Consider the following 21,078-nt stretch of genomic DNA (forward strand, 5'->3'; position numbering starts at 1 on the left):
ACAAAAACCCTTTACAGATTTGGTCTGGCTTAGCTGGGACAGACTTATTAATGCTAATTGTGAACGTACTTCTACAAAATTGTGTGTTTATGTTGTAAAAATGCCTTAGCTGAGTAAATGGCAACAAAAAAGGGCAGAAAATGTATTTGCATACAGTAGGTACTATTATAATTCAAGCCAGAACTTTTGAAGATGCCGATCTCTTAAGAGAACAGGAAGAAAAAAAACCAACCTAGTTTGTGTCAGTAGAAAGACAGTCAGCTCTCACAGAAAGTCATGCCAAATGTTCCCCTCAGGTGAGAGGCTGGTAACAAGCTACACCTGTATGCACTTGGTATAGAATTTAAGCCTGGGTCAGTGGACAAGCAATTAAGGACCTTTCTTGACTTACTACCAGGCACGCTTTGTACTCAGTGTTGCATTTTGTATCTTATTGTATTTTGGTGGGTTTTGTTGTCGTACATATTTGTTGTATTTTCATCTACAAGACAGAACAAAGGTTTGTTTTAAAAAGCCTGCTTTCGATTTACATAATTTGTCATCCCAGAGCCCATATGAACGTGTTTTCAGGATACCTCTTAGACTCAGTGAAGACATGATACACAATTAGTAACTCTAAGACAGTTACCAGGTTCTGATACGCTGCCAAGAAAATTATTTTAAAGCCAAGTCTTTCTGTACTTGCACCAAGCGTGACTACAGAGAAAGGCTGCTATGGCACAAGCCTAGTGACTATGCTACTTTTCCTAATTGACATGAAGTATCCCACTCTGTAATCGCTTTTGATTATACAATGTAATTGTATTGATATAGTATGCTACCCAGTCATTCAAAGATATTGCATTCTGTGTATGCACAGAGACTGAGAATAATGAGCAATCTGTTTGTCACCTGGGACAATTCTTGGAAATTGTCAGCATTAATTACATTATCAAATACAAAATGGTCTATTATTTCAGTGACAAGTTCTATAAATAGAAATACAATTTGTTTAAAGGGCATGGCTAGCAGTGTCAAACAGCAAGCACTCAATACCTTCTGTGTATTTCAGTTCTGAAGAAACATACACCAGATAGATAAGGAGAAAAAGAATCTGAAATACAGTCTGTTTTTTCCTCCATTACGTGGAACTTTTACAGTAGGAGTGGGGAGGATGGGCAGGTTAAGATCCTCAGCTGTGCTCAGTTGACACTGAATACAAGTGAAAAATAACTACAATAACTACAAAAGACTGCACAAATAACTCAGTAACTGCAGAAGCAACCCCAATCCAGGCACACATGGTTTGGAATGCTCTCATGACACACTGAAGTCTTCCCCTAATACACCTACGAACGGTTCGGGATGGTATGCGTTCAAGAATACCCAGAAGGAAATGTTTTTCTAAATGACACACAGAAATCTTCAGCCCAATGAACAGTCAATATTCATGCCATGCAAAGGACTGAGGTGTTGTGGATACTTCATTAAAGTAAAGGAGGTGCTTTGCAATTTGTACTACTGCTAAATATTTAGGGTTTGGTTGGGGGCTTTTTGGGTGTTTCACGGTTTTTTTATTTGACACAGCTCACATTTTCTTTCTGGGATCAGTGCTGTCATAGCAATAATGAAAAATAAAATGGCAATACCTTTATTCACATTTCTAAAACACCATGAAAACTGTTTCCAGGCAGGACCCGATCAATGTTACAAACTATGCCACTCCTCTTGAAGCTATAAAAGATACTTTTATTAAGAAATCAAGAAATTAGTAGTGTAACAAGTAGCTAAAAATGCTGTCACACTTTTAGTTGTATATGAATTGAATGGCTGTGGAGATACAGTAAGTGCATAACACAATGACATAATGAGTCATGACGGGAGCTGGAAGGCTTATTTGCCCCAAGTGACACAAAACCAGGGAATTAACATCAAAGTAGCTTACATCCAATATAAGATATAGTGTTTCGCTTTACAGCAGGTTTTTAAAGTCAACCGTTAAATAACAGAATATTGATCTATTCCTCTGCGAAATAACGAAACTTGAAATTTTAAAAAGCACATCTTACGTTATTTGCTGTTTCAGTGACATTTCTTTTCATGTTGGATATTTTCTATCATGATAACTAATATTTCACCCCAAACACAAACATCTGGAAGCTACTACAAAACAGCAGCTGCTTATGCCTCCCAAAATTACAGCTTTCAAAACAAGTATCAGAGCAGAGAGCAAAGGAGGAAAATATCCGAATTGCAAAGCAGCAACTTTGACTTCTATTTAAAACCCCAAAAATGCTCATATTTAAACCAAAATCTTATACTCAAAACCCAACCTAATTCCTGACTAAAACTGGGAAGAACTTACAAATTTAAACAAAACTATACCAAGACCATGCAAACTTCTCAGTGATATGGCTCTCCCTCCTAGTTTTACAAGGTCTGCATTTTTATAATGGTGCCATTAATAAAGCTGTGCACCTGGAGACACAGACACCCACTAGCACCATCTTTACGTGGATTTCAAAGGATACCCAGAAAATAAGCTAAGGTTAATTAAAAATGAAGAAATTGCTATTTCTTTCTTTCTCATGCTTAAGGGATACCTCTTCACACATTAAGACCAACTGGGCAGCAACATACAGCTTTGAAGCTCAGGAGCAGTGAAGAATGCCAAGTAATTCTTATATCCAGACAAAAGCGCAGCTAGTATAGCCATATCAGCAGATTTGCTTGGATCCCAATAAACTCAGGCGATCTGTCCTTTCAAACTACGAAGTTAGTTGAAACAGAGAAAAACATTTTATTTTGCCCATAATTTAAGAACATTATATACACTTTATTTTGCCTTTACTGCTTGGTCCTGTGCAATGTTTACATCAGTAGGAAGCTTCATTCCTAACAGTAATCAAGCATTTACTTACCAGCCTCACATTCTCTTGGGGAATAATACTAAACCACTTACAGAGAGAAAAAAATATTTTTTATCACTATTTTGAAAAATGTTGCACACTAGAGACCACATATCTGTGCCTGGTGGTCCTACCGCCTATCTCACTTCAGAGATACTGTATTTTGAAACACATATATAGTGCAAATTACAAAATGTTTCATCTGTTGCTTATAGTCTTCAGCTAGCAGAGTTAGACACATTTTGCAGCATCACAGAGCTGTCGGATGTAAGAAGCCCCTAACATCATCCAGTCCAGTCGCCCACCAGATCAGGTCAGCTCTTCCTAGCTGAAGCTTGAAAACATCCAAGGATGGAGACCCATAACTCCCCGGGTAACCCGTTCCAAGCACTGCATCATCTTCTCAAGGAAGACTTTTGTCCACTGTATCTAATCTGAACTGCCCACACTGCAACTTGATGTCGCTCTCCCTCATCATACCATCAGCCACTGCCAACGCTAGCTTAGCTCTGTCATCTCTGGACCTCCTCTTTGATGGTCCATTTACACATACATGATGAGAACAAATGCTGAAGTTAAAAAGGATATCATACAGTTGCAAAAACAAGGTGAACAGTCATATTAAATATTAGGAAATACAATAATAGTTCTAGACATGGAAAAATACTCTGTTTGTAACACAAAGGAAAACTGACAAGACAAAACCCTATTTATCCAGAGAATGGGTAAATTGCTGCTACCATTTCCACTCTCAGGGTAGAAACCAGCACTAGGAAGACAAAGCATAGCAGGAAAACGAAAGGAAGGGAGCAGATGGCCATATGCACAGTAGCAGGAGTCACTGGAAACATAAAGCAAAAAACAAAAGAGGGAGAAAACACTTCACCTGAGATACAGAAACAGCACCTGACAACACAAAAAAGTTTAAAGACGGTTTTCTTCAGCTGCTCTGTTCTAAAAGTTAACTCAGCCTTCAAGGAAAAACTACAAACACCTCTGAACTTGTCCCACTGTGCAGCAGGAAGCGGATGTGTGTTTGTCCCAAGCAGGACCTACTTGAGACAGAAAGTGAAGAAGGTGGCTTTGGTAAAGGAAACATTTTCTTAGGTCTTGTCACCGTGCTACAAGAGCGCCATCTACCGCCAGCAGGGACTCAAAGCTAAAGAAACCCGCTACTCCGCGCTAAAGGGAACACACCATCTCCCGCAAACGAGAAAGGACCGACCGCACGCACGCAGGTGCCAGGCGGTACATACTCAGACTGACCGGCAGCTCCCAAAGGCGTCACATCCCGCACGGCGAGGACGGGACGGAACGTTCCCAGTCTTCGGCAGCTCGGCTGCCACGGTCCCGCCAGGCCCAGCGCCGGCGGGCGGCACCGCCGCGGGCAGCAGCCGCAAGACCGAGTTTCCCTCAGGCGAGTTACGGCCCGAGGGCTGCCCGCGCCGCCGCGGAAAACAGCGGAAGCGGGAGGGAAAACGCCCGCTCCGCCCGGAAGCGGAGCGACAGTTGCCTTCGCGCCATCGGGGCGCCCCCTGCTGCCTGGGGCAGCCACCGCGGGAGAGGACCGCGCTCCCGCCCCATCCGTCGGACGCGTCAGGCCGGCGCGGCCCCGGCCCCGCTCAGCTCCCGGGCGGGAGCTCTGACCGCGCCTGAGCGACGCCGCCCGCCCTTGGCGCCCCCGGGACTCTTCTTGGCGCGGGGGCAGCGTGCCTCGGAGGGAAGGCCGTTCGCCGCAGGCCGCCTCGCGACGAGAGTTCTCCCCGCGCTTCCTTCCCTGCTCCGTGAAGGCAAGACCCGCTCCGTGGAGCCCCGCGCTTGGAGCTGCTGTCCGTTAGACACGGAGTGAGTGATTCGGTCACGCGTGACTTTCGGGGAGGGAAAACCGCTCGCTTGCCGGCCAACGATAGGCGCATTCAAATCTTCAGGACAGCATCTTGTACTGCTCTGCCCCCTCTTCCCAGGCTCGGCCTTTCCTTCCTTCCCTTTCCCGGGCTACAGCTGGCACCACTGTCAACCAGCTGGTGCCAGGCACCTCGAAGCTTTGAAAGGTTATCTTGCAAGGGATTGCTTTCACCTTTAATAGAAAGAGATTTTACTCCTTCTCCCTGCAGAATAGTCACCTTTTTCCTGACGCCCTCCCCTGTCTGCACCTTTTTCCTTCTTAGAAGCACACGGCCTCGGTTGTTTGCAGAAAAGACCAGAGCAACTGTACCACTACAGGGTTGTGGGGGAGGCAGAAAGGCGCAGCATTAGTTGGTCTCCTTTACAATTTCAGTCCTTTTATTGGAAAGACTGTGATAGTGCCTTCCCTTAATCCCTAATAAGATCTCTCCCTACAGCAGGTCAGCACAGGAACAGGAGATAGGTCCCTGCACAAGGGAGAAAAAGCATGTTTCGTATCCTTCCCCCTCCCTCCCTGGCAGCATAAAGTTTTCAGCAGAAACCAAAAAACTGCATCACTAAAGCAGCAACAGGTTAAGTAACACTCCACTTGAATAGCAGCATCTGACTTAAATTGATTAATGCGAGGAAGGACATCAAGACTAGTTCTAGTAAGGTAAAAAAGTATCATGCTCCTTACTAGAGACAAATTTAACTTTTAAAGCTAATATTGTGCAGGTAATAGTGAAAATAATCAGTATTCTGTTTTGAGATGCTACCATTAACCTTTAAAGAGTAAGGCAATGCTGACCAAAAAAACCCCCACAACACACACACACCAGAAGGCAGAATTTCAGACGGCTTAAGGGTCACTATTCATCAAAAGAGAACAAGTCACTTCATCATTTATAGGCCTTTCAAGCCTAGAGTCATCTTCTGAAAACTGAGTATTCAGTTTGGAGTCTACTTTTGAGAGGAAAGCTAAGGTTTACTAAAACTTTTAAAGCCTCACATGGGAAGGTGCTATTTAACTTTTTTAAAATCCTATGAAGATAACAAGGCATTTTAAAAATACTTAACCATATAGGCCTCTATAGACTTCCGTTGAAGTGTCTCACTCTCCAACAAACACAACAGTGTTACAATTTGACCTTTTTTCATTTTATTAGCACAAAATCATGTAGAGACTGAAGACAAAGAGAGGAACATACATGTGTACGTAGATTGTGGAAAACTCACTGCACAAATGGGAACAATGTCTTCCTTCCTGTGATCTTGCTGATTACGTCTCCTCTCACCTCGAGTACTAGAACACTGATAGTGCTTGCAAGCTACAAAACCCAATCCTACAAGCCCGCAGCACTTTCTTAAAAAAAGCCTGCAGTTCCATTACCAAAAAGGGGCTCAGCCTAGGTTCAGAACTACACTGCTATTAAGAGAACTGAACTAGAGCATTTGAATTCCCAAGTCTCCTGCTGACTGTGGTAACTTTTGGAGCAGATCCTTTATGTATTTAGTATCATACAACATCTTTAAAACAAAGGAAAAACATTTACGCAGTATGTGTATACACCCTAATGTTAATGCAAGTATATGCACTTTTACATAGTTCAATGAAAATCCATTCTATAAGCACAGAAGCAATCCCATGGTTATTTCTGACCACATAAATACATCAGTTGCAGAGATTGCTTACAGTTACAGATCTTGCAGAAACTTTTGTAGTGGCACTTGTATAGTCAGTTGGTCCAGTGGCTTCGCAACACCTATACATACATAGGGACAGGTAAAAAGAGAAAGATCTTTACGGGCTAGTAGCTAAGCTTACTGCATAGCAAGGCTGATGTATGGTATGACATCTGCAGAAATAATACCAATAAATTAGATTAAAACAATTCAGATACACTTCCCATAGTATGAAAGCCAGCATTCACAAAATCAGAAAACACAGTATTCTATTCAGATTGCATGGCAACAAACAAGAAGGTGTTTGCCACAGTACAGAATCAACACACTTTCAATGTCCAGTATTTATTAGTAGGTTGTGGCACACTGATATTTAATTGCCATGCAAGGATAACACCCTCAGACATTTTCCCAGGAAATGTCTTGATTATCAATCAGAGGGTAGAGAGAGATCCACCATCAAAAGTCACTAACTTTGTCATTTCTTCACTTGGGACTAGCTGAAAGTGGTTGCTTTATTCCAACAGATGGCAGGCATTTCAGTTTAGTTAGCCATGCACTTGTTTCATGAATAGGATTAATCACACAAATTTATGACACCCATGTTTTGCAAAAGAGAGCATGTAGTTTATTTCTGGTTTTATTACTTCCCTTCCATCAGAGGGGGCATACCAGGAAGTGTGGTCTGAAAGCAAAGTATCACGATCTCTTAAAATGAAGCTCCAGGTCAGCTCTCCAAACAAACACAGAATCACTAGAACAGAGCTCTACCTTCCATCCACTTAACAGGTACAGAATTCACAAGAATACTCTGAGTACGCTGGCGAGAGCAAGAACAACTTTATGGAATGATTTGTGAGACCAGCCTCACCAAACAAAAAGCCTGAGTTTCACAAGCCTAAATAACACCACCACTTTTTTCTTTTTTTTTTTAATGACGAAAGGGTAAACTTAAGCAAAAGTGGATATTCTACAGTTTAATAAAAAAAAAAAAAAATAAAAGTCGAGCAAGTGACTATTCAGTGCTTCACGCAAAACTCAACTCAATCACTTGTAAGTTTTGACTGGGCAATCAGTCAGAGACAGACTGTTAAAATAGGACTCCAAACTGAAAAACCACTGCACTTGCAATAAAGCTAGTTTCAAACCAGCATTTCTAACTCCACTGGCCTCAAAGTATTTTTACAGTAGTTTCAGTTGTCCAACATGAGTTACAAGCTGCTGTTCCACAGTTAGCGCACCACTCTTCTCCTGTGAAACATACTTCAGGCTTTCAGACTACTCTTCTCTCGTTCCACAAAACTTTGGAGTGAAGAGCTGACAAGTCTATCCAATGTCTTTAGTTTTCCTCTAGACTGCATTCCTAGGTGTGCCATTGTGAGTCACTGCTTTCATATTTGAGGTGCTTGATTGATGGTTGCAGATTCTGTGGGAGGCAACACCTACTTCAAAGACTTCATGAATGGCTTTGCGGAAGCAATGAAAATTGTAGTCTATCAGACCTGTCAAGAAGGAGGGGGAGGGGAGAGGAAAAAACTCTGCTCAGCTTGGCACATTTATGCAATCAACAGAGCTTCAAAATCAATATAAAATGTTTCGTTTAACAAACAGCTATTTTGCTACTTATTTTAGAATGAATTTGGATTCAGAAGACTTAACAAAGTTTTATTTTGACTGTCTCAGTTTTTAGAAAGAAAAAAAAAAAGTTGCTCATTTGGAATGCAAGGTGTATATTCATAATTAAACAGGTATAGGGGACAACCCAAGACTCTACACCACAAAAACATGCTCATACAGCACGACCATCACTTGATTGTTATCTTCCACTTTATGTCATTGGTATATATCCTATCTGTGGTGAAAAAACCTTTGAGATTAAATACAGTACAGTTATAAAAAGAACACATCTGCTCTTTCTCCTTTTAAAATGCCAGGGTAAGTACTGTCACCATTTAAGACAAACACTTTGAAATTAGGGCCTATGCTGTCATTTTTACCCCATAACATATGCAAGACCATTCATACCATCATCTCTTACAGGTCCAAGCAACTGTATTGTTGGTTAGACCAGCAATGTATTAAACAGTTTGTTCTAAGTTCCTACCACATACTGCACTAGCCTACCACTGTTGACTTCTTCAGTCGTGCGTTAAAAAAATTACATCAGTGCAACGTGTGATAGAGAATATGGCTATTCACAACATATCAGCTGTCAAACAGAACATAATAAGCATTACTCCATTCTACTGATTCCACTGTAGCAGATGGTAGTGACACAGGTCACATTAGCTACATGAGTCACTTTGGCAGGACAGCGATTAAAGCGATGATTCATGAGCATAAGACCTCTTTATACCTATCTCTAGGAAAGGAGAAAATTCCATCCAGAGGAAATTAAACTAATTTAGTTAAACAACAACAAAAAAATATCAAGGTGATTTGTAAAGTCATATTAATGTTTTAGAGCTGATAAAAAACATTAGATAACAGCCATTCAATGGGGGGAAGTCCTTACCTTTGCGCTCAAAACTCTCTTCTCTAAGAATGCAAACTAACGCCAAAAACTTTGTTACTTCCTTTAAGTACAGGACCGTTGTGTTATTGAGCTTGATAATTGCCATTGACTCTTTATCATAAGCACTTCCAGTGCCATCTTCCTTTAACCTAAGAAAGAATGAGTTAACCCAATACATAATCTGGTAGGCATGTATATGTAACTTCAAGACAAATACCTGTTAAATGCAGTTAAAAGAACATTACTCATACTGAAGGGTGAACCAAGTAAAGAACCTGCAATGCAGATCTTAATACTATCATAAGAAAGACCATTATCACACCTTAAGTTTTTTAGGAAAACTAGACTTAAAACAGCGTAGAGGCCTTCACTAGATACTATCTATCTTCGACAAGCAGTTAGAGCAAGCTATCAGCATGCATTCTTTTGATATCAAACTAAGAGCTGTGGCTGTTTAATGGATACTGCATTCTTGATGGAGATAGTATAGTACATCAGTTATAGTACATTTTACCTTCAAACCAAAGAATCACTGCTACTCACTTCTCTCTAAGTTTACAGTGCCACAGTAAGGTATCAGGTGATTGGTTTGAAGATTCTAACACAGGGCTTTTACGTAGAAATGTCAATGGAGCGACACCTCTGCAAAATTACTTTTGGTAATTTAATACAAAGGCTTCCTCAGTGAGGCCAGGGCTGGGGGAGTGCAACCAGGAGCGGGACAATTTTTAGTCTTAAGCTAAACCAGCCTGCACTGACAAGAAAAGATTAGTATGCTGCTTTCTATCTGCAAGTTATTAGCATTAGTTAAATTATTGTAGAAGCAAAAAAAGTATCACAAGCTACTTTAAGCCCTCAGTCCTGAAAAAAAAAACCCTGAACAGTTACACAACCCTGGGCCGCATCAGGAAATAGACCATTAAACATTGTGGTATTTCTTGGCAGCACTGTAATTTCCAGGCTACAACCACAGTTCTAAAATAAGTTACTGATGCTCCAGAGCCACTTCAAAAATCCATTGTGAAGTATAATTCCGTCACAAACAGTGAGAAACAAGCACTAGATGCATCCCTCGGAGAAAGTCAGCAAGAGCAGAGTTGACCTCGCAAAAGCTGTTCTGTTCAGATAGCAGCAAGTCTCAAAGCAACACGACTGCAAGCACACTTAGAAGCTATGGCATGCTATCGTCCTGTTATTTGCAGATGTTAATATACTTGCACCCACCATGCCAAACAACACACCGCAGTATTCATATGAAACATTTCACTTTTACATATGTCAGATGGCTGTCTTAAGGCCACGAGTGGAAGGAAACAGAGTACAAATACTTGATCCAGCTGCAAAATCATTTGGCTTTATTCTAGTTACTTACAGAACCAACTGATAGCATCTCACTGGATGACAAAGCCAGCACCACTTGCACAGTTTGCAACCTATTCTACAACTTTTAAGGATGTTTTTCCTAAAAGTATTCATCACTTACCCATATATACAGGAAACATCTATCACTACATCAATCATGTCACAGCATAACTCATATGACTGCATGTCCACAGGGGAACTGTCTGTTGCGATGTAGATTTTGCTGACTACATCGAAGAGAAAAGCTTTTTCAATGCCTGAATTCTTCAGAAAGAGAAAGAATTTGGATGAATTTTCAAAATAACTAACATTTTAAAAATCTCAAGTAGAATTCATACACTTTCACAGTCTTAATAGCAGGAAATGTTTTAAACACAACCAATTTAGAAGCTTAAGACAGAATCAAGATTTAGAACATATAGTTTATAAACACAATACCCTTGTTCATAGTACATGTCACCTTTTAGCTGACAAAAATAAAGCTGGGGACTCTGTTAGAATTCTTTTTTTTATAATATAATCTGGTTATTATTTACCAGATAATAATTAAGGTTACATTTTTACTATGCTTCCAGAACCCAAATTCAGCAGCTTTCCTCTTCTGTGGTTCTGTTAACTCCAGAAGAGCTACACATTCACATCCACATGATGGACGAGGCTCAGAGACGAGTTACTTCATAGTAATATGCTGACACTTAAATTTTCCGCTTGTAGTATCTTGGCAGCTCAGTTTCTGCATGAAGCAGTTGCCGTAGTTTAACTTGCACAGCAAATAAAGTCATCGTCTGAACTTGTAACTCCATGAAAAGTATCATATTATGGCAATTATAGAAGAGCACCAAGCCAGTTGTTCCATCCCATTTGTAACTGAGCACTTTGGCAAAGTGCACGTGCTCATACTAAGTTCAGAAGCCTTCTGCTGTTAAGCAAGTTACTACATATATACTATAGATTTCTGACAAAGATTAATTTCTATTTATGCACCAGAAGCATTCTTTACCACTTCTTCCTAGCTAGTCTGAATACCCAAGGCAGTGTCCTGAGGACATCCAGACAACCCTTTTGGCATCAGGGCCACAGTCCATACCCTCATGGCACCGAGCAGGGGGAGCATTAACGTGCCCTTTATCCACTGGGCCAGGTTATTACAGACAGTCCTCTACCAACACAGCAAACAAGCATTATACAGTAGCATGGGGCAACGTGTCTGACCTGCACAGCTCCTCTCGATAGCAACTGTTTTTTTTTCTGTGTTGCCCACAGGCCTGCAACAGCCTCACAGACATAACCTAAATGACACAGGCTACTTCAGCCCGTCTTTAGGGTGCTATTTTATTTGATTTAAAGTATACAGCAGCAAATTTCTATGTCTCAAATTCCATAAGAAACGCAAAAACTAAAAGAACATGGGCAAAAGTCTCACAGGCCACGTGAAACAGACAGTTTAGTTCAAGGCCAAGTTCACATGAAAAGTCTCTCGTCAGTACAGCTACATTAGACTAAGTGCCTTAGCAGACAAATCAGTGTATCGTGCTGGCAGAAAACTTCTTTATCAACAGTTATAATCAGCCAAACAATGCCTTGTCAGGATTTAGACAAACCCACAGAAAGCACGCACCAGTACAATTTAGCTGTGGTAAAGAGCTTCTAATGCAGACAAGCGGTCCAACAGAGTACACCAATACAGCACCACCCGAATCTCCCATGGGCAGATCTAGGCAGCATTCCTGAGCAGAAGGACTTGCTTTACCATTCCCCATATTTCACTCAAAGTTCTGTTACATTAACACTTACTGATATAAAGATATTTAGTAGATTTTCCAGCGTTGGCAGTTGCGGAATGAGCTTCTGTACCACTTTACTGAAGGCTTCAAATATTGAATGGTCATAAATACTGGTCAAATAAAAGCTGATACGAGGAGGGAGGGAAAAGGAAGAAAAAACCAAAGATTCAAGGGTATTTCAGAACTGCAATAGAAAGTTACAGCTATGTTTTCTAACATTCAGGCCCAATTATTTAGCTGGGATGCCTTTATCACAAATATACCTGGCCACTGCACCAAGAACCTAATTTCAGAGTGACTGGAGTAAACGTGAAACAGACTTCCCCTGTCCCCGGGGGATGGGAGAGCAGAGAGAAAAATTTGAACGTGCTTTTGCAACACACTTTAGCCTACAGAATGCTTATCACAAAGGTGTTAAATGTTCAACTATAGTTCTTCAAGTCTCATTTCTGGACTTCTGCTTTGTTCACACTTAACACTGGCCATACTTAAAGGCTCAACAAGAATCAAAATAATGGTAAAAACGGAAAAAAGATAGCTCGTTTTAAAGGTGTCGTAGAAGTCACCTTGAAAGCAAACATGTATCAATTAAGAGACTAAGCTTTTAAAACAAAACACACGGAAAAGTCAGTGTTAGCCAGAACTAGAAGGCAGGCAGCTTCCCCTCCTCCTTCCCCTGCCCCTCCAGGCCACATGTACACATTCAACCTGTTATGCTGAATGAAAGGCATGCAAAAGGACTTTGAATTATCAGTGAGTTTATGAATAAATATATTGATTTGGATCTGATACAGTAGCCTGCCTTATTTCAGTCAGCCTAACAGCTGAGACTCGGCCATAAATTCAGCAGTGTATTTTATAACAAGAATTTGTGTAGTATTAACAAACTAACAATGCCTTACTGTGGTCTAGCCACTATTACATCTAAATGCTGTTAGTCTGTATGCGTATCAGCAACAGTAGAATCACATATGCCAGAATCTTTAACTCACCTAAGGTGAAGTTTTTCAAGCCCAGCATCCGTAAGGTCATCATTAGCCCTCTGATGAATATCCCTCTGAGTTTCTATTTTATGGTCATCCGATAAACCATCAACTTTATGAATAAAAACTTCAAAGTTCATTTCTGGGTTGACCTTATAGGCTTTTGAAACTGTAATGTGGAGTCTTGTTAAAGCTTCCATGTAGTCATCCTGTAAATCAGTTTTGGCAGGAATGAATGACAAGGCTTTATCTCTGATAACTATTCCATTCAGCACAAGGACAAGATATTTCAGTGAAAGAACTTCACTTCACTTCTATAATTAAACAGAAGTATGGCAGAAGAGAATACCTCGGAGTGTCAGAAACCCAAGTAGGTTAGATTGTTATGTAAATTAAGTTGCATTAGCTATACAAGGCTCAGCTACACAAAACTAGGCTTCAGAGCAAAAGGCAGGTTACACTTCAACTCCAGGAAAAGGCAGCAGTGATCCCCAAGATGGTCCTAATAACCAGATAATCTCCCACAGTGCAATTCCTAAGATCATTAGAAGCTACCAGATACCCAATAGTACCAGTACTTGATACTGAGGTCAGAAGTGTGCTGTTCCTAAGTGAACTCCATAGCACAGTCAGCAGCAGAGGGAAAGGATAATTCTGACCACCTAGCACAGCAGGTTCTCACTATTATTGTAGAAAAGGTAAGTTCAGAGTATTCGCCCCTTTCCTCTCTCTCCACCAGGGGTGTATGTTCCAGTCACTTCACAAAACTGAAAACCACACACCAAAAGTTAGATTGCTAATGCATCCTTTCATACATAACAGATGTTTTACAAACTTATCTAAAAATATAAATTATTAGCCTCTCGATCATTCCTCTCCCACACAAAGTGAAAAGAAAACTTCCTTGTGATTCTTAGTGATTTGTATTTACCTGGGCATCAATAACATATATTAGAGCACCTGTTCCTCTGAAGATCATCTCATAATCAAATGTTGGATCAAAAAAGTCCATCTGACCAGGAAAATCCCATATTTGGAAATTCACAAATGAACTGTTGGAAATATCATCTTTGTAGATCTTGTTGGTACTTTCCAAGAACAGAGTCTCATTGGGAGACATTTTGTGAAACACCACCTGTTAAAAGAACACAAATAGTCTCAACTACATCAGAAAAGATTGGTAAAAGTTCTGCGACTTGAATCTTACAAATAGGTTTATCCATTCTAAAGCATACAGTTTCCTTTGGGTAAACAGACAGCTTCCTGCACCAGCTAAGCTAATCACCTACTCTCAACCAGAACCAAGCAACCAAATACAATTAAACACTTTGCATTGGTAGTGCAGTGGATGTGGTTTATCTTGATTTCAGTAAAGCATTTGACACCGTCTCCCACAGCATCCTTGCAGCTAAACTGAGGAAGTGTGGTCTGGATGATCGGGTAGTGAGGTGGGTTGTGAATTGGTTGAAGGAAAGAAGTGGGAGAGTTGTGGTCAATGGGACAGAGTCTAGTTGGAGGCCTGTATCTAGTGGAGTCCCTCAGGGGTCAGTACTGGGACCAGTACTATTCAATATATTCATCAATGACCTGGGCGAGGGAACAGGGTGCACTGTCAGCAAGTCTGCTGATGACACAAAACTGGGAGGAGCGGCTGACGCACCAGAAGGCTGTGCTGCCATTCAGAGAGACCTGGACAGGCTGGAGAGCTGGGGAGGGAGAAATTTAATGAAATACAACAAGGGCAAGTGTAGAGTCTTGCATCTGGGAAAGAACAACCCCATGTCCCAGTCTAGGTTGGGGGCTGAGCTGTTAGAGAGCAGTGTAGGGGAAAGGGACCTGGGGGTCCTGGTGGAGAGCAGGATGACTATTGGCCAGCAATGTGCCCTCGTGGCCCAGAAGGCCAATGGCATCCTGGGGTGTATTAGAAGGGGTGAGGTCAGCAGGTCGAGAGAGGTTCTCCTCCCCCCTCTGCTCTGCCCTGGTGAGATCCCATCTGGAACAGTGTGTCCAGTTCTGGGCCCCTCAGTTCAAGAAGGACAGGCAACTGCTGGAAAGAGTCCAGCGCAGAGCCACAAAGGTGGTGAAGGGGGTGGAACATCTCCCTTCTGATGAAAGGCTGAAGGAGCTGGGTCTCTAGCTTGGAGGAGACTCAGGGGTGACCTCATTAATGGTTATAAATACGTAATCCTGTGTGACCTACTCCAGGTGGTCCTGATCTGGCAGCGGGGTTGGACCAGATGATCTTTTGAGGTCCCTTCCAACCCCTAACATTCTGTGATTCTCTGATTGTCACAAGTCTAAATAACACTATTGACTAAAGACACTTCCTTGCAAGTCTAACACAGTGTGTGTGTGTCTGTCTGTCTGTGTCTGTCTGTCTGTCTGTGTCTGTCTGTCTGTCTGTGTCTGTCTGTCTGTCTGTGTCTGTCTGTCTGTCTGTGTGTCTGTCTGTGAAATTCAGTTCCTCAAGGCAAACATGGATCTAAACAAGATTTTAAGCAGCCACAGATTTGTATGGAAAAGTAGGAACAGTTCTAGATACGTAGCAGCTGTATTGCAAGGACTAGAAATTCCTCAGGGTTTGCAGCACAGTTTTAAAGCATCCTGAAAACAACGTTCCTTCTTTGGAACTCAGCATCTCCCACAGGGAGCACGACAGAATTAGTGAATCCTGTTAAAAGCAGCGGGTTTCATCAGATTGATATTCCCCGTCTGATTTTTACACTACTAGGGCAACTAGGACACAGTTCTGATCAAATTTCATTCTATTGCCTAGCATCTACCCCCATTCTTACTCGCTTTACACAGCTTTGATAAAGCAAATAAAAAGGCTGTGGAAGCATCTGATTGGAAGCACACAGCTAACACTGACACCAAGCAATTTTGACTAGGCACATGCAGGCAGAGCAAAGGTAGTAAAAAATAAAAAAGAATCTGCTGAGTTTCCTCGCTACAGCTTTTATCATTCCCAAGTGTTCCTTTTACACATTCAGCATCCAATGGTACCACCAACTTCCTGGCAGACTTTCTGCTTTTACCATATTTTAAGAACTTTTCACTGTCAGCTTAAGCCCTCTTAGCAGTATACTCTTTCAGATTTTTTTTTAATCCCTCTGAATTTCACATTCACATCTGACCTGCTGCGATCTCTGAGTTTTCAGAAGGGTTTTGTTTTTTTTTTAATTTCCTGACATGTCAACCTTTTTTCTACAGTAACTTCTCTACAGCAGCACTTGGTTTTATTTTTTATTTGCAGCAGTTAAGCTGCACTCCTGATGTAGTATTTCTGAACCGCCTCCATGTTTTTGGACTGCCCTTTTCTTCGTGTTTTTTTGGGGGGGTTGTTTTGTATTGTTTGGGGGGTGGGGTGGGGTGTGTGTTAAACTCTCAATTTCTCTCTCAATTTTAAAGTAGTTACCCTTCCTCAGATTCACAAGCTGAATTTGTCTGACATGTTCATTCCCACTACCTTAAACTTTGAATGGACTCCGCAGAGAAGCATGTGGGGGTTTGGGGGTTTTGTTGTTGTTGGGGTTTGTTTTTTGTTTTGTTTTGTTTTTTTCCACAAATCAGAGAATAGCCATATTTGGAATGTTACTTCCAGATGAAGTGTCAGCCTGTTCCATACAAGCAAAAATTTCCCAGACCACCAAACAATAATCCTGTACATCAAGCAACAAGCCTGACTTCCACGACACCCCTACTACAAGAGCTTATGGTCAAATATAACCTGCGACCACAAGACACCTTATCGGGAACATTGTAGCAACACCTATACACTGCAAGAAGAATATCTAGTGCAGGGACTGCAAGTTGCTGAGAAAGTAACAAATCTAGGATAGTTTTGCTTTGTTTGTTTCCCTGGAAACATGAATAACTGGTTTATATCTGAGAAATTTACATCCTTTTCCTCAAAATGAAAACAGCTGGAGCCAGAGCTTTTCTAAGAGTCCACAGTGCAAGTAATCCAAAGGGAAGGACACTTCACTGAGAGCTGTCTCAAGCCACCACAAAGCACGCCTCAATGAAGCCTGCATAGGCGAAGCAGCCAATTTGCCCTTCATAAATAACTAGTCTCCCCACTGCAGCACAGGATCATTCTGCACATAAAAATAGGCACCTTTACCTATAAGTCCAAATGCAGAATGGGTTTTCAAACTCCTTTTTTTTTTCCCCAGTCATAGTAAACCCTTTTTTTTTCTTGAGGTAACGTTAGACTATTTCTAATGCCCTAATGTCCAGAAAGAAATTTGCATGGGCAGATGAAAGTAGGTCCCTGAAAAGAGAGAGAAAAGGTATGGTATTGCAAGATGGTGTTGAGAATCTACTAACTGGAAGCGAACAGCTGCTTCACAGGTAACAATGACAAGCAGCTTCCAAAGGATTCCCTAACAGCAGTAAGACATGCAACCATTTTGTCATCTTCATGCTTTCCAGAATCTTTGCTTGAATTTTGTGGATTTCTTAAGCTGTTATAATGAATGCAATGGTCTCAGAAGTAGTAGCTACCCTTTTTTCCAGAGGAGAGATTTGGGCAGTTGCGGGGTGTCAAAGGAAGAAGGCAAGTACAGTGAAAGGAAGACAAGACAGAGTTTTCAAAGAAATTCACTAGTTATTAGAAGCACTACATTACATCTTGCTGTGAGATTTTCTAAGTATTAGAGCTTGCTACAGAAGCATGACAGACAGCTGGTTCTGGCTCACTACTACCCCAAAAGAAAAATGGGCATAAATGAACGGTTTACAACAGCACCAAACAAGCTGCCACTTCAGGTTCTACCACACACACAAATTCCTCCCCCAATAATATATTTATGCTAACCTTATGAAGGCAGAGCAGCAAGTCTGGTGACCATCACAAAAAAAAAAAACCAAACCAACCCAAAACCACACCCCCACACATCCAAAAACCTCAAAATCAGGTACTCTGTTTGAGCTCTTTCTAGGTTCCTCTTGCATAAGGACAGTACATTAAGTCCACTTATGCAAGTCGTAAGTCTGCACACAAATTTGTTTTATAAACTGAAAAATAATATTTTTAAAAGTTCAAAAGCTAAATCTATAAAATGACTTGTAAAGTCTTAAAATCTAGTTGCAATTTGGAGTTACTGCTTCCCTCTAGCTTTTAGGGTTCACTTTTTTTGGCTGTGGATAATACAGTAAGATCTCTAATGACAGTACCATTCAAATGACTAAAGACTTAGAAAAAGAATTCCAGTACAATCACTGCATTTTCACATACAGTGGGGACATGAAGCCTAAATAACGGGGAATAACTGGAAAGACTGAAAAGCAATGACAGCCCAGTCTGTCGCTGTATTTCAGAATAGCACAATGGAAAAAATTTCTAACAGATACGGTACCTTTTGCAAACCTTGTCTAAAGAAAGGCAAGCCTACAGCAAAAGACAGGAGTCTTCAGACTGCAGTTTAGAACCCATTGGTCTAGTACAGTCTGCATAAGATGGCTAAAAGCAGCAGATTCATGCCTGCTATACTGCAACGTCCAAAAAAGGTCTCTCTGCACAAAACCTTTACAGAAATCTCTGAAGGACTCCACACTTGCATTTGAAGAAAGTTTGAAGACCCTAAGTCTAGAGCTTGAGAAACACTGCATTTAATTTGTAACGCCTTTCCATAAAAATATCAACTAAAAACTTCATAATACGTACTGCAAATACAAAACTTGCACTTAGGAACACGGATCATTTTTAGTGCTACACTTTTCTTGAGCTACATGGCAAATGAAAATAGTCAGTTTTGTCTTTTTTTAAATTTTTATTAATAAACACTAGCGACTTCAAAAAACTAGCAACAAACTTAAGACACCGAAACTGTTTTATTTCCTCCTCGACCAGCGACTTTCATTCACTCGGTCTAGCGTACTAAAGGAAACCAGAGGCTGCCTTTCTGGTCATACAAAAGCAGAAGTCTCTTTCAAAGGATAAAAGGCAGAACAGCCGCTCAAGTGTTCTTCCGACCGGAAGCGCTAGCTAAACTCCGCGCACCTGTACCGCTCACGGCGCTTTCACATCCGTAAGAAAACACCTCATAATAAACTTCACACCAGTATCTTCACTTTTTATTTTCGAAGGGCTAAAGTGAAGAACTACGAAGGCCACAACCTATGCTACACAACCTTCCTCTCCAGGGCAGAGGATCGGAGTCCGTTCTGGGAAGCAGGCGTCTTTAAGCAGGGGCCTCCCTTCGCTCCAACTTCGCCACAGGCGCCCACATTAGAAAGCAGAAATTGCCTAAAGAGCAACACAGAAAGGAGAAAGAACTCGGCGCCAGAGAGGCAGCGCGGCAGGCGGGGCAGGGAGCCGCGGGCTGCGCCTCACCTTCTGGATGGAGGACTTCCCGCTGCGCCGCAGCCCCATCAGCAGGATCCGCGGCTTGGAGTCCGCCCCGCCCGCGCCGCCGCCGGGTCCGCCCGCGCCGCCGCCAGGCCCGCCGGGCCCTGGGCCTCCCTCCAGCTCCGCCTCCTCCTCCTCCTCCCCGTAGCCGAAGTCCTTGGGGAAGGAGTCCGCAGCCCCGAAGCTACCCCTCACCAACGCCGGCTCCTCAGCCGTGCCCGCCGCGCCCGCCCCGCCGAACTGCAGCGCCATGTCCGCCCGAGCCCGCCGCCCTCCAACCACCAGCGCCCGTCCCAGGGCCTCCTTCTGTTCGTCCAACCCAACCCGACACCACTCAGCCTTCCCCGGATTGGCTGGCTTCAAGCTCCGCGGCGGCCGATTGGCTCAGAAAGGCAGCAAGGTAGGATGGCTCCGGTCAGACGACCCGAGTCACCTGACGGCGCTACCGCACGTGAGCGGGAGGGGCGGAGCGAGCAGCGGCCCAGGCGCGCGAGTAGGGCAGGACCGGGCTCCGCCGCAGAGGAGGACCGGCCGCGCTCTCGGGGGGCAGCACGCGCACCCCCGCGCCCGACCCCCGCCGCGGAGACCGGCCCCGGGTCCCGCCCCGGCGGCGGAAGAGCCGAGGCGCGGCGCTGCGGCTCAGAGGCAGCCTCCTCCCTAAGCGGGCTCCTTCGTTCAGCGCCTGGCCGTGCGTTCCCTGCCGGCACCACCGGGGCGGGCAGGCAGCTCCACCGACGTCCCGGCAAATACTTGTTATTTCATTACAAGTCCTCACTTAAGGCTCACGGCCCAAACCGTTTTCCGAGGGAAGCGAATACAGTTACGAAAAGCGTAAGTACGTACGTACTGCGCTCGCAGCCGACGTCCTTCACCGCCTGCCTCAGCCTCGACTAAACGCCTTACCTGGCTGCTGCGGCAAGACGCGCCGAGGACAGCGTGTGCTTCTGCCTTCCTCCAGCCGCCTTACTCGCAGCACGCGTTCAGCTGTATGATGCACGTTCTACAGCATTATCCTCTCCCTATTTCCGCATGCTGCAACTTAGTGCTAGGTATATGTTCTAACTTACAAGTGAGCTTTCTTCTCTCGTTTGTTGCAGAGGGTGGGGCATTTTTTCTGAGTTTTTCTCAGGTTTTTTTTTTGGTGGTGGTGGTGGTGGTTTAGGGTAGGGTTTATAGCGTTGTTTTAGTTTCCACACAGTACTTTCCCCTCATGTATCTCTCTTCCAGTCTCTTTAGATCATTAATAGGTACAGTAGCAAGGTAAGCAACCATTACATTCATTAGCCCCCACCTTGAGTTTGTACATTGCCTTTAGCAAAAGTTCTGATCCATCCTACCGCAGCTGTAAGACAAGCTGCAAAACCCATCCTAGAAACAAACAGCCAGTAGATCTAATACACAAGACAATTACTGCACCACCACCACCCCCCACCACCCCCCTTCGTTTTTCCTGTCATCAGTTGCCTTTAAAGTGCCTAGTTTTTAGGTACAGGAGACAAATGCAGCTCTTAAAAAAAAAAAAAATTTTGCAAAGGTCAGCTTTGAATTTCAGAACAACTGTGAAACCGATTCAGGGAAATAGGGGCTATAGAACAGAGGTGAAATTAGAAATCAAAAGTCA

General features: G+C 42.7%; 1 protein-coding gene across 1 annotated transcript; it reads right to left on the minus strand.

Annotated features, from left to right (window-relative positions):
* Positions 1–5,917: 5,917 nt before the first annotated feature.
* Positions 5,918–19,709, minus strand: RRAGC (Ras related GTP binding C). The gene is made up of 7 exons (XM_086479144.1): positions 19,443–19,709; positions 14,034–14,237; positions 13,112–13,311; positions 12,130–12,244; positions 10,457–10,599; positions 8,974–9,122; positions 5,918–7,960 (listed from the first exon to the last, which is right to left on the minus strand). The coding sequence occupies exons 1-7, from the start codon at positions 19,707–19,709 to the stop codon at positions 7,809–7,811; spliced, it is 1,230 nt and encodes a 409-aa protein (XP_086335270.1). The 3' UTR covers positions 5,918–7,808.
* Between the last annotated feature and the right edge of the window lie 1,369 nt (positions 19,710–21,078).

Source organism: Leptosomus discolor, chromosome Z, assembly GCF_034619465.1.
Source record: "Leptosomus discolor isolate bLepDis1 chromosome Z, bLepDis1.hap2, whole genome shotgun sequence".
NCBI lineage: Eukaryota > Metazoa > Chordata > Aves > Leptosomiformes > Leptosomidae > Leptosomus > Leptosomus discolor.

Excerpts from the sequence above, each read along its gene's own strand:
- RRAGC (XM_086479144.1), bottom strand. The coding sequence starts at position 19,709 with ATGGCGCTGCAGTTCGGCGGGGCGGGCGCGGCGGGCACGGCTGAGGAG. Across the intron at positions 14,238-19,442 it reads GGAAGTCCTCCATCCAGAAG|GTGGTGTTTCACAAAATGTC; the intron begins GTGAGGCGCAGC and ends TTCTTTTAACAG. Across the intron at positions 13,312-14,033 it reads TATATGTTATTGATGCCCAG|GATGACTACATGGAAGCTTT; the intron begins GTAAATACAAAT and ends ACTGATTTACAG.